The 14,406-nt window shown below is 33.4% G+C and overlaps 1 protein-coding gene across 2 annotated transcripts; it reads right to left on the reverse strand.

The window, feature by feature from the left end:
- Positions 1-1,239: 1,239 nt before the first annotated feature.
- Positions 1,240-14,369, reverse strand: LOC148616464 (uncharacterized). Of its 2 annotated transcripts, none has more exons than XM_088583524.1 (3): positions 11,359-14,369; positions 4,911-5,212; positions 1,240-2,555 (listed from the first exon to the last, which is right to left on the reverse strand). In XM_088583524.1, the coding sequence occupies exons 2-3, from the start codon at positions 5,113-5,115 to the stop codon at positions 2,362-2,364; spliced, it is 399 nt and encodes a 132-aa protein (XP_088439650.1). In that variant the 5' UTR covers positions 5,116-5,212; positions 11,359-14,369; the 3' UTR covers positions 1,240-2,361. The 2 variants fall into 2 exon arrangements, with proteins under 2 accessions (XP_088439650.1, XP_088439651.1); XM_088583525.1 differs by lacking the exon at positions 11,359-14,369 and adding an exon at positions 5,776-8,937.
- Between the last annotated feature and the right edge of the window lie 37 nt (positions 14,370-14,406).

The following is a 14,406-nucleotide window of genomic DNA, read 5'->3' on the forward strand; positions in this document are numbered from 1 at the left end:
ATTCCCAGAGTTTCGCAAGAAGTCCATCGCACAAAACCCGATCAAATACTTTAGATAGATCCAAAAGGCAATATACACAAGTTCATTATCTGCCAATTGGGAGATTTTAATACAATGTGATTCTTTCCATCTAATACTATCGTAATACCCTTTATATTAGTATTAACTCTTAAACGGATTTCCATGATTTCCACAGATAACACAAAAAAGTAGAGCAGTTTGTCTAATACATCTACAGTTTTTGAAAGGCTCTGAAATCCAGCTATTATTCAACACACATATCAGGATATCATTGTATGAATTTTTACCCATTTTACAAAAGAATCGTTGAAACCGAAATGTTGGAATACAGAAAAAATAAAGTTTCACTCGAAGGAATCAAAAGCTTTTGAAAAATCTATAAAACAATTGCTCCCTCGATGTCATAAGTTTCTGCATAATCTATAATATCTTGAATTTGTCTTATATTAAAACAAATACATATGTTTTTAGATAGCCTGTCTGGTTGTTATTTAGGATTTTTGTAATATCTTGTGTCTTGTTTATTTTATATAGTCTATAGTCCATGGGCTGGGAGGGTTCACATGCATCCCCACTAATCAATTTCATGGTGATTTTTAGGTACCTTTATACCTACCAATTATCGAATCAATTTGTCGCCAAGGAATATTCTCGGATTCTTTTTCAGTATAAGCCTATATTTGTACCCCACAGGGTCAAAAAGCCAAGATTTATGTGACTTAATTGTTCGAGCGTCTAAGTCTTCCTGTGATATCATGTGTGAAGAAACTAAAGACATATAGATATCATCATGTAGCCCAAATGACTCAACTTTATAATAGTACCCAAAAAGTTGCAGTAACAATATGGGCTTTGGAGTAAAATGAAAATACGTACCCTACCCCACCGAAAAATCGTTTAAATTAAAATTATTACAATGTCAAAACCCCTAGAATATTTATGCTTCAGTAACAATGGCTAAATTGTTTTTGTCTGTTTAGAATTATCACAATGAATACTTCTAAGGTTTTTTTGATGACTTGTGGCAATTTTTTTAGCCAGAATTTATCAAAAAATGCAAAAAGGAGATTTTCGATTTTTCCGTAGAAAACTAGTCGCATAACTTCGACTCGACATGTTATTGCTCAACTTACAGGGCGCCGAGTGGGACTCTTGTGGTTTTGTACTCAAAATTCAATTTTGTACAGACAAAAGTGATTTTTTTTTAACAAAAAAGAGTTCAGATTAACAAAATTTATTTATAACATACTACAAATTTAAATTTTGTCATACAAAGTAATCTGTCAATGGACAAGTTATTTTTCATTTGCTGATATGATGGTATGGGCCTTGTTACTATCGATTTATTATTGCAACAAATTATTCACTGAAACATATAGGTGCCTCATGAACGGATATTTTAATTGATAAAAACTCATTAGACTGACTTGCATTTGACTTTGATTCCTAACCCAAAATATTCGGTCTAATGTTCGTAACTCTGTCATAACCTCCTTCCCTAAATTGGAAATTTCAACTGGAACATTCATTTAGGACACATAGCATAAAGATCAGCCTTACTGTTCTGATAAGAAACCTGAAATATTGCTGCTCGGACGTTAAACCCCAACAATCAATCAATCAATCTGATAAGAAACCTCATGATTAGATCAGCAACTAAAACGAAAAATTCAATTTTGTTAAAGGTAGAACTGCATATGAGCTGACTTTTAGATAACTCACGCTGTAAAGTTACATGCATAGGTTGCGCAAATTTTATAATAAATTTATTGAAACATACTTCTTATGCAACTGTTCGATCTTAGTGGGCATCGAACTAAAACACAAACTTATGTGATATATAAAAAGAATTTCAAATCTACAATCAATTAGAAAATACAAAAGCTAGATATTTTACATGATAATTAACACTTTTCTGATAGTAAACCTTAAGATTCAGTTTCATAAAGGCCGGTCCTTACGCTTCCCTCAAATTGTTATGCAGACACTAAATGTATTTGGAAAATGACTGTGCAGATTACAACAACATTAATATCATATGAAACAATAGATAAGTATGTTTGCTTTTTTGTCATTTATCTACAGAATGCCTTAATTGTATCATGCTTTAATATCAAGAGTTCTTTGAATAACTATATCTATACCCATGGTAGACGAATAATTCTCATGAAATGAGAAAGCAAAAATGATGATAGGTTAGATATAATGAATTATGAAGAGAAAAGACAAACAACTCTTGATTGCACATTAAAGAAGAAAAACTCGCACAAATATTCAAAATATAAATCGATGTTAGACCAAAATTAAACCCAAGAACAGCAGTAGCTATAAAAGTACACGTCAACGAATAGACTTCACAATGTGTTCCTGTTGTGACTGGGAAAAACTTTCATAGACACTAAAACATCTGTTCTGAGATGTTAGTCCTTTTAGAACAAAATGAGAGTTGAAGGCAGTTAGTTCAGTATTGTAGAGTTCTCCAGAAGGTAGAGCGCTTGACCCTTTATCTCCCACGTAGATAACAAACACATTAGCTATAAATGAAAAAAACACATTCATCACGTTTGAGATTTGTAAAATGGAGAAATTACTTCCCCTATGAAATCATCTAACGGGATATTCATACAGACATAGGGTTTCCAGACAAAAGATTTGAGTTCTGGTTCTACAAACATTGAATTATAAGCTGCAATAGCTGTCAAATTCGTAAATTTATTTCTGTTGAAATATACCTAAACTTTGAATTATTTCTACTAATTTGTACTTTTCTTGTATAATTTCATTTGATATCCAGACTTGAAATACACCGAATACATAGGTGTCTGTATATTTATTGTCTTGCAAGACAATAAATCGACCTACATAAATTCGTATGCATGTGACTTCTGGTGACCTTAATCCGCGCACGTGCTGTAAGGGTCGTTTCATTAGTAACAAACCTGCAAATTGCAGATCGAAAGTGGTTATTCAACGACAAGGAAGACCGACGGACGCAAGCCGTAAAAGGAAAAATTTCGAATATAACGCAAGGATCCTTTCGAAATTTACGTATTGTGATATAATGTGGCTCAAATATGGTCATAATTCATTCGAAAACTAATCAAGAAATAGATGAAATGAAAACAAAACATGTGCTTATCTGTGTATCCATTATTGTTATTTTTTTAACTAGGGTTAAAGTATTTTTAACCCACGTGTATGTCCTGTCGGCAATCTTCGGAAGTAATGGGGAAAATAACTAGATCAGAGCTATCGATCTTCTCTGATTAAAAAAAATCACAATATTTTGTAGGTATTATCGACATTGATTGCTTCAATTCAAATACTACAAACTTATTTCATTGAATCAGCAAAATTCAGTAGAATCAAAACTGAACAAATTTGACAGCTAATGCAGCTTTCAAGAAGATATTTGAGGTTTTCTTGTATTACACGATGATAAATGTTATAATGTGACCAACGGCTAAGGAATCTATGCATATCAAACTCTTAGGTACTTTTTCATCACGAGCAATTTGTAAGTTTAAAACCTTAAAACTGTGTGATATCCACTTATTTCTGTTGATCAGAAATAAAGAGTTACTGTATTGGTCTGACCTTGCAGGAATCATACTTTACTTTGTCTATCGCGGACTTGACTTTTTATGAGCAACTCGGCGGGTGTTTCTAGAAAAGCAGAGGGCTCTTACCCTACCGGTGCACCTGGTCCATGCTCCCAGTTTTTATTAGAGTCCGAGTTGCTCATTTGCTTTTGTTACTTTTTATGTATGATTTTAGTTAATTCTTGTTCTTTGTTGTGTATGTCTGTTTTCCTGGTCTGGACTTTGTCCCTGGATTACATTCTTTTGATTACTGCTATAACCTTGGTTCTCTTGCTTACTCTTACATGACTTTAGAGAAACATATTTATGTTCTTTTTTTTTGTATTTGTGAAACGTCATCCCCATAATTCAATATCTGAATAAGTTTTGTGGTGTTTGTATCAGTTTAGATCGAAGATCAGAATTGATACAGCAGTCGCCAGAGCTTATAGATTTGTAAAGCCTGTTAGCATATGCAACTATCTCTTAGGTGGATCGTTACGGTGTATCCATCTGCGCCATAAAAACTGATTTGTTCAACGTGTCATAGTTTTTCTTTCCTCTTTCATCTACCACGGACTTGACTATTTATGAGCAACTCGGCTCCCAGATTTTGGTAGAGTCCGAGTTGCTCATTTGTTTTTTGTTACTTTGTATGCATGATTTTAGTTACTTTATGTTCTTTGTTGTGTATGTCTGTTTCCCATGCCTGGTCTTTGAACCTGGGTTACATACTTTTGATTACTGTTATAACCTTGGTTCCCTTGATTACTCTCTTACACCGCCACAGGAAAAAAAAGTTCCATTGACATGCCCCGTAAAGGTTCAAATGCTACTTTACCTCCATGTTATTTACGTCAATAAACAAAACCAATCAACAATTTCTACTCCGAACTAAATATGCCGATTAATTTAGTTGGAATTAACAACGTTCCAATTAGACGGTGCCTAACCTCTAACCAATACCATCTCTATGCATTCACCATAATAGACCAGTCGTTTACTTTTGATATTTGATATGCTTTTCAGAATGGTGAATATAAATCAAACTGTTTTATGTTAACAGATTACAACAACAAGCGTGTGTTGAAAGACGTTTGAAGATGACCCTGCCTCATTTCTTTTAGCTTATCCCTTTATGCAATTTGATGATTATTTTAGGTGTAAAAATTCAAACATTCAATCGATATAAATTGATTCAGTATATGAGTACTTTGATTAATACTTATCATTGTTAATTATGGTTAATAAGTTTAATAAGACTAAGTCAGCAAATATTTAAAAATATAGATGAAGATTACAACCAACCTCCCAGTTTGCATGCAGCTTGCACAGTAATTAGTTTTTTGTCTCCTATATCTTGACCAGGAATCTCTAGTATAGTATGTTTCTCATTGAAATCAACAAACACAAATATGTATCTAGCATTAGGGATTTCCAAGATGTCTTCATGCCGTCTAACAAGACATTGGACAATGCGATATCTTCTGTTTTGAAGGGCAGCACTCAACATAGCATTATGCAGGCTTGATGTCTCACTGTAGAAGCTGACAATACAAATCTTGTTCTGCAGTATAGGTGCTTATTTTGCTAAGTATACCCTGGGGTCTCTGTGAGATAAAAATAAATGATTTTTTTAATTTGCTCTGGTGTTTGATTTGAGCCAAGTTTTAAATTTACATTAGACATTATTTATTTGTACAAGCACATTTAAGGAGGTAGACCTAGGGTAAGGGACACAACTCTTACAAATCATTGGAACGTTTGGTCTACCTCCCTAAGTTGTTTCATAAGCTTAGCCGTATAACCTTTATAAGAATAGTAAATAAGTAGTTTTCCGTCGTTACTTATGTGCATTTCGCACTTTTTTTCATAGTGGTAATTTTTCATCTGGCTGTATTTTGTCCGTATTCAACGATACGGTGGCAGTTGAATGCATTTCCTTACAACATGAGAAAGATGTTATGGTACCTGCGGATAAAGCTTCAAACTTTGTATTTGTTTGTTAAACCCATTATCCCAATTGCAAAACGAATTGGTCATTGATAGTAACATCCCAGGTAATGCCACATACAAACGGACTTCTTTTGGCTAAGATGAAATCCTGAACGACCATACGTCCTTCATGTCTTCTCTCAACATGATGTTTTTTCTTGGTTACAAATCCACATACCTTTCTAAAACATCTCAGAAGGGTCAAGTGTGCTACACAGAAAAACTTGAGTTCCTCATTGAAGATATATTTGTCACATTTGGAGGAGCAATTTTTCAGCAACAAGTAGGCATTCCGAGGAGCATTAACTGTATTACTCTCTTAGCCGATTTGTTTTGTATTCATACAAAACTGAATATCTTCAGAATCTTGTAAAGAATAAAAATATAAAAGATGCTAAATCCTTTATTTCATATAAAGATATAATGGTGATGTATAATTGTTCATTTACAACCCTTCTGTATATAGTTCAAGATGAATTATATGAGTTCTGCATCATTCTACATGTCGAATTTGACAACAGTGGCCATTTTAGTTCTAGAATTTATGATGAAAGAGACGATTTTATTTTTAAAATTATAAAGTATAGATTTTACAGCACAATTAACTTCCTATTCCCATTTCGGCGTGAATATGCCAGCGGTGCCATTACGTCATAATCGGTAAATCAGCAATCACATCAGTACAAAGAACAATTCTCAAAAACAATCATTACTCATTCTTTTAGAAGAAACTGAGCGTTTTTCTACCAAGGACTAATATGTTTCGTTCTGAAACTTCCTCGTGTTTTAAACGTTTTTTTTTTGGTTAAAATTAGATATTTTAACAGACAGGTCAAAACATATTGTCCAATCTAGTAAAGCTACCTTAAACTCGCCTAGGGTCACCTTTCATATACTGTGTATTGTGTTACAACTGTAAATTCTTTCATTTCAAAATCAATAAGACAAAAGAAATTCAATTATATTTCAATTATTATCGAAGTCATACACCTGCGTGGACATCTGTGTCACGGCTTGGCGAACCACGTAAAGATAAAAGAAGCCGCCGACACTATCTCTTGGTCTCTTTATTAATATAACCGTGCGGCAAAAAAAGAACGAGACGGAGTGTTTTTTTAGTTGTACCCCCCCCCCTGTTCAAGTCCTAAAAATGTATTCACCAAGTGGGGATGTATGCGTAACGAAAATTAAAAAAAAAACTGACAGAAAACGAGAAGAGTTCTAGTCTTCTTACTTTCTAAACACCATTATCGCACCCATACGCAGATCAGTGGACCACACTGCATCATATATACATGTTTTTCGAAGATTTTTTAGTTTTTTTTTCTGGCACGTTTATACAATTTAATGTACCTAAATGGAGATTAAGAACCGATGACGTAGCACTTCCATATATGGTAATTGAGCGTTACTTCCGGTTTTCATCTATGTATATTAATTAGGTATCATTCTTACTTTATTTAGCAATAACCTAATGAGAAAACGTTTGTTACACTCGCATCTAAACATACTATAAATTTTATAATTTCTAAATTATATTTTATTGTTGAGTCACCTCTCCTTTATGAGTAATCAAGGGAACCAAGATTCTAGCGGAAATTTAAAGAATGAAATCCAGGAACAAAGACCAGACATAGAAAACAGACAAACGCAACTCCACAGTTTAGTTTAGTTTCACACATTTGGCTAGGGATGAAAATGACATTAATGGAAACCGGTGGTTGCTACAGTGATTAAAATAAAGAATCTATTGTTGATAAAACATTTTCTGAAAAAGGGGACTTTTCAAAGTATTTTGCAATGTTTTATTTATTTCCAATGTTGAAGGGGCTTTTTTCAATGACAATTTGACTTCATTGTGAAAGTGAAAGTAAGTCAATTTTTTACAATGCTAAATTTAATAAGTGGATTACAAAGTGAAATAGCTCAAAATCTAATCTAAGATATTTTGCGGGAGATTTGATATTTTTAAACCTGCTTCAATGAACTTTTTTGCAAATTTTCGCATATTTTTGCATGGTTTCTATGGTAACCCTATTTGCTGTGGGTATTTTTTTCCAGAAAATTTTTGCTGCATCCTGAAGGCCTTGGCTTGAGCTATTTCTAGAAATATAGATTTACAGATGCTTGACAATTTTTTAAAGTGATAAATGTTATAAAGCATCAGATTACAAGACCAAAATTAGGCAGTTCTACAATACTGTGGAGTGCTGGCACTGGACATAAAGTAACTAAAATAATACACACAAAGTAACAAAAGTAAATAAGCAACTCGGACTCCACTAAAAACTGGGAGCGTGAACCGAGTACACCGGTAGGGTGAGTGTCCTCTGCTTTCTAGAACACCTGCCGAGTTCCTCATAATTAGTCCGTGGTAGACAAAAGAGGAAAGGAAAACTATGACATGTAGAAGAAATCAGTATTCATGGCGCTGATAGATATACCGTAACGATTCACGAGCTCATGACGACGACCATAGAGTTGACAGTTCTGAATGAAAAGTCATCACATTTGTCATAAAGTTTGATCAGTAGTTTACCTTTACTATCGATCTCTAAGTGTAGGTGAAGATATGAGGCTGACTTCATAGTGTCCGTAGTATCCTTTATCTCAAGTACTTCTTTGAGGTATTATTTGAGATTAAAGGATCTAGCTATACGATGTTCTTTCTTTCGTATCAGATCAGCTATAAAGTCAACCTCATAAGAGTGAAGGAATAGGTCAGGAAGTAGAGGAGCACAATATGTTTCCGTTGGAATACCGACTGTTATTTGGATGATGATTTGGATTTATTTTTTTTTCTAAGTACTTAGAATCTCTACTAAGAACTATAATTTTATATCTAGGTATACCATCGTTTTTGGGAGAAACAACGATGGATAATATTTTTGAGTAAGGATTTTAACTGAGTATGGGGAATAGCTTTTAAGCTATTACTTTCTGATAAAAATCTTGAATTGAGGGTCTCCAAAAGATCTTTCTATTTTTTTCGGGATCCACATTGAATTAATACCACTACGGGAATAACAAGTGTTGTTGTAAGACTGGATACCCTCTCTGACAGCTGTGAGTATAGAAGTTAAAAGTTCTAGAAGATGATTGATGGTACATTTTGCAGATCCCGGAATATAACATTGTTTGTAGGTTACAGACCACCAATTCAACCAATGAGCATTTGGAACGTACGCAAAAATAGTCCTACGCAGAAATTACCACTGTTCCTCATAGTGCTGTGAAAAAAGTTCTCATCTTATTTAAAAAAATTAAACAGTTTCTGACAGGAAAAACATTTCTGTACATTTTATAGGTGCATTTTGCTTCTTGTGATGTGAAGCCTAATCTCCATAATGATTTTTAAATATACCCTTATCTTGTGAAAACACTGGGATTTCCCATGCTATTTATAGACCCTTCATTTCCGGTGACCAGTACTGCACTGCAAGTCTGCTAACCCCACATGCCATTCTGAGGATTGTGAGCTGACATATGTAGAATCATGCTGATATATAGTCCTCTGCAGGTTAAAGTTAAGGTAGAGTCCAGAGAAGTCATTGAATATTGTGAAATTAGCATAGAAGCCTATGGAAAGTGGAATTAGTGGTTTTTAGCCTTAAGTTGAAGCTATGGCAAAATGAAAAGTTTCTTGAAATAGTTTTAAACTACTTGAAGATCTTGTTAACTTTGCCATGAGAGGAATACACTACAAAAATCCTTTAAAATATGCATTTTTTTAAGTTATAGGTCCAAATTATGGAAAATTTGTCTTTTTGGCTGATTTTTATGTCCTATCTTGTAAAAAGTGTAGAAAATTTAGTAAAAATATCAAATATTAAACTTTGAGGGCTATATTTACCTAAATATGGTGGTAATAAGCACTTGAAATCAAGTTTTGTGTAGATTTGAGCAAAAATTAGGTTAGAAATGAGGAAAAACTCACTTTCATTACTGCGGTTAAGGCCATATAAGCATTCCCCTATGGCAACATGGAAAATCCATTATTGAGTACTTTTTTTGCTTTAGGTGCCCTTTACTGGTCATGTTTTAATGTGAAAACACTGTATTTACAAATTTAAAGCCAAATATATCACCTTTTGTGAAAATTTAAAGATTTAGGATTTTTGACATGTGATCAAGAAAAAGGGGGAGGCATGTCAGAAATAATTTTTTTAAAATAGACCAATTTCTCAGAAAATGATTACTTTTAAAACTATTTCTTCATTAATATTGTTAAAAAACAAGTTGTGATTGATATTTTTTATTTGAAAAGTCAGAAAAAGTTCTTTGCAAATATTTAATGCATTTAAGTATGGTAGAATATTGTCACTTTTTTGCTCGCACAACTTGGTTACCCTATATTTAAAAATCAAATATTTAAAAAAGTGCTTGTCACATTTCACTGAAACTTTGCAAATGCATTCAGTATGTGTGTAGGAAGATACCTGTATAGTTATTTATTTTTTCTAAGACAAAAAGTGACTGTTTAGGTTACAGACCACCAATTCAACCAATGAGCATTTGGAACGTACGCAAAAATAGTCCTACGCAGAAATTACCCCTGTTCCTCATAGTGCTGTGAAAAAAGTTCTCATCTTATTTAAAAAAATTAAACAGTTTCTGACAGGAAAAACATTTCTGTACATTTTATAGGTGCATTTTGCTTCTTGTGATGTGAAGCCTAATCTCCATAATGATTTTTAAATATACCCTTATCTTGTGAAAACACTGGGATTTCCCATGCTATTTATAGACCCTTCACTTCCGGTGACCAGTACTGCACTGCAAGTCTGCTAACCCCACATGCCATTCTGAGGATTGTGAGCTGACATATGTAGAATCATGCTGATATATAGTCCTCTGCAGGTTAAAGTTAAGGTAGAGTCCAGAGAAGTCATTGAATATTGTGAAATTAGCATAGAAGCCTATGGAAAGTGGAATTAGTGGTTTTTAGCCTGTACGCATTCTTGTGGAATTTAGGAATCCAGTACATAGACTGTGAATCACAATCATCGTTTACAGTATTCACATACGAATAATGCCACTACGAGAGTAGGTGGTAATGCAACTAGCTTGCTGTCCATCTTTCCCCGCGGACAGTATTTTTATAACTGAATCTACAGTTCTTTCGTAGAGCAAAATGAAAATCCAGCCAAATAACTTTCTGAGTATGGATTCTTATGAAATTTGGGAGTCCAGTATACGTAAGGCAAGCCTTCACATTTTGTTTCCAATTTGAGATGAGTCATGAAGGACTTATGGTTGTTTAGGATTTAATTTTGTCATAAGTAGGCCGTTTGTGTGTAGCATTACCTGGAGTGTTACTATCAATGCTTACATTTCTCGATAGGCAATTGAGGTAATATTTAGGCTGTATAAACAAATACGTTAATATTTGAAGCATCGGAAGTAGAAATTATCGTCCTAAATGAAATAAACTGACTATTTATTTTAGAATGACTAGCCATTACCTAACCTGATATACTGACGTAGGTGGTAAGATATAAAATTAACAAGAAAGTTTTAAGTTTCCATCATTTTAATGGCATTTTATCTCAATTTGACAGGTAAACTTTCTCTGTCAATTGTCCAATTAGTTGCCAAAGGAAAGTCATCAGTTGATTGATTGTTGCCTAATCAAGAGCAGACCAACTTTATTCCATCAAGTTTATAAGTAAACTATATTGCTTGATGTAAATGTACTTGTACATGTTTTGCTACATACTAACCAAAATTAAACTGAATTTAACTAACTGAATAATATTACCACATAATTAGTAGCGGACATTTGTCTAGCTGAACCAGTCACGGTTATTTTAGAACTTTGAAAAAAGGAATATCTCATCGATATAAATAGCATAATGATAGCAATGACCTCAAATATGTCGAGCACACAGTAGCAAGGGAAATTTGCTGAAAAGTAAAAAGAATAACATATATATATAATTAGTCGTCTAAATAGAGGTCAACAATCACTCTTATGGGGTGATTGATAGATAAAACGATGCGGAACATTTCAAAAAATTAAATAAACGTCTTAATATATTCAACATCACCAAACGATATATTTATACATCTGAAAAAAAATAAACATTCAGAATATCGTATGGCAGCTAGGGCATTTACACACTGGTATTGACGTATTTATAGCATGTATAAAAAGCCAAATACATTTTGCAAAATATTGACTCTGGGGTTAAGTACACATTCTCCAACTTAGCTTGCGCAAAAAATTAGAAACGACAACTTTTTTGTATATCGTTTGCCAAAACTCGCTATATAAATTTAACACCCATCAAAATAAGCCGCAATATGGTATTCAAAGAAAGGACGACCTTCCTCCTCCCAAAACCTTATTAATTAATCTGCATGACTACTTTACAGTCATGTCCATTCTGGCCATGTTTTCTAAATCAAAAAAATATATATATCTTTAATAATAATATTAATTTAGAACTATTTAGAATTTTGAAACTGTTGTTCCTACTTTTGGATAAGATAAGCTATAAAGTCTCATAAGAGAGGAGTAGGTCAGCAACCAGCGATAGACAATGTGTCGTCCTTGTAAAGCCGACCGTCTCTTGCTAAACACGTCTAACATTGTGGGTAACAATTTCATCTCATTTGGTATATTTTAAGATGAATTGCAATCGTTTTTCCAAAATATGAAGAATCTCTACAAAGTTAAAAAGAAGTAAAATGTGTGCGAGTCCAGATTTAATGTTATAATAGTATAAAAAAACTGAAAACTCGAATGTCTAGATGCTTTTATATTCCACTGTAATTTAGCATTGAGAGTTTCCAGACCATCTTTCTAATGTTTAAGGGCCCACATTGAATCCATACCACTATGACAGTGACATGTCTCTTTTGTAAATTTTGAGACCCTCTTTCACAGCTGTCAATTTAGAAGTTTATTTTTTAAAATAGGTTTGGTTGTGAATTTTGCGGATCCAGCTATGAAGCTTTGAAAGTATCGAATGTTTTGTTATCAAATGAATCGATAAAATATTAAAATATTTGTCTTTTGTTGAAATGAGGCAAAAAGAGAAAGAAACGGATACATTGTTATCAACTACCCCCTATTAAAAGAGTATTGTAAACATAATAATATTGTTTCTGATGGTATTTTTATACCAACCTCCGATGACAACTTTATTAAAATACCTCTTGCAGACAAAAAAAAATAATGTTGCTTTGCTTTTTGTGTGCTGGTACAACATAATTGTCATGTATAGTCGACATCGTTTTGTCTACATCAGGATCTTTAAAAATTGGTGTAGCATTTACACTCATTGACCTACTTAGAACTCTCATACGGCTCAAGATTTCAGAACTCACAGCTTAAAGTCAGCCTTACAGCGAATTAAGGTCATCTTCTCATTTTATCCTTTTTCTGACAAAGTAGCCATTAGAGTTTCAAGTTATTTTTTTAATTTATAGTTTGTTTTACGCTATTTTGAATTTTTATCAAGGACATATGCGTCACAAAGATAGCCAGAGATGTCACCCGCAGAATGGATAGAATCACAACCCACAAATTTAACCAAAAACTTCTAAGTGCCATGGCACCTTGTGGTGTTCCATACTCTTTTATTCAAGTTACCGTTAGAAGTTGTGTCACTATAAAATTCTCCTTTCTGGTTCTGTTTTTGCCTCTCATTCCTAAATCTTTTCTTCCACAATCTCAAAAATCAATCAAACCATTTCTTTGGTAATACTAGACCTTCTGATATAATTTAAATGAGATATAGTCCTTTCTGCACATTAAGAATAATGCAATTTTCTGGTCCATTTCTGGTCCTTAATTCTTTAACGTTCATGTCAAGAAGACGAATCACAGCCTTCATTTTGTATTATGTAAGAATCCAATGATACAACTAAGGGATACATATAATTTTACTAAAAGTACTGTACAGGACCAAATGTCTGCGTTGCATGACAATGTTAACGATTCCTGCGACAATGACGACTTTTTCATAAGGTCAGAAAACTGTTTTTGCGTTTGTGAGTATCCCTAGATACCCTTATTTGATAACATCCATAAAAATAAGAATTTTATTGTTGTTGCAATAACTTTGCTCCCAGTTTTTAGTGGAGTCCGAGTTGCTCATTTGCTTTTGTTACTTTTGCTCCCAGTTTTTAGTGGAGTCCGAGTTGCTCATTTGCATTTGTTACTTTGTATGTGTGATTTTAGTTACTGTATGTTCTTTATTGTGTATGTCTGTTTTCCATGTCGGGTCTTTGTCCCTGGATTACATCCTTTTGATTACCGCTATAACCTTAGTTCCCTTGATTACTCTTTGATATTATGGTTCATATATTGACAAGAGGGTTGAGTTTGTAGATGCATGTGGTTAAGGTTTTAGGGTATCCAAAGATGAATTCTTAATAAGATAAAGTCAACAACCCTAAAAAAAAACAAAAAACAAAAACAATCCGTGTCTTCCCGTGCGGTGCGGCACCTTGTGATAAAATCTCAAACAGTCAAACAGTCCCGCATACCTATGCTGATGTCCGAACATCAGGAAAAATAATAAATGAGTTTTCCGTTAAAAAAAATAATAAAAAAAACAGCTAATTGCGTGTAGAATTGCTACTAAAGAGGAAAATAACTTCAGTAAAAGTGTAAATGCAATTTCTCCTTATGGCGCATTTCAGCCTATGTTCAAACAAATAAGATTTAAATCCCCATCCCAAAATTCAAATCAAACCTTCAATTAGTATTGCATAAGTCTGAACTGTCTAATGTGGAACCTTTCTGGAACAACTGAGATCCACACTATTTACTAAAGTTGTTGTGCAGACATTAAAT

The sequence above is a fragment of the Perna viridis genome, chromosome 5 (assembly GCF_037379345.1).
Source record: "Perna viridis isolate PV_CMFRI_1.1 ecotype Kerala chromosome 5, ASM3737934v1, whole genome shotgun sequence".
Classification (NCBI taxonomy): domain Eukaryota; kingdom Metazoa; phylum Mollusca; class Bivalvia; order Mytilida; family Mytilidae; genus Perna; species Perna viridis.

Coding starts and splice junctions, on each gene's coding strand:
- LOC148616464 (XM_088583524.1), bottom strand. CDS start 5,115: ATGTTGAGTGCTGCCCTTCAAAACAGAAGATATCGCATTGTCCAATGT. Junction 2,556..4,910: donor AGCTGCATGCAAACTGGGAG/GTTGGTTGTAAT, acceptor TTTCATTTATAG/CTAATGTGTTTGTTATCTAC.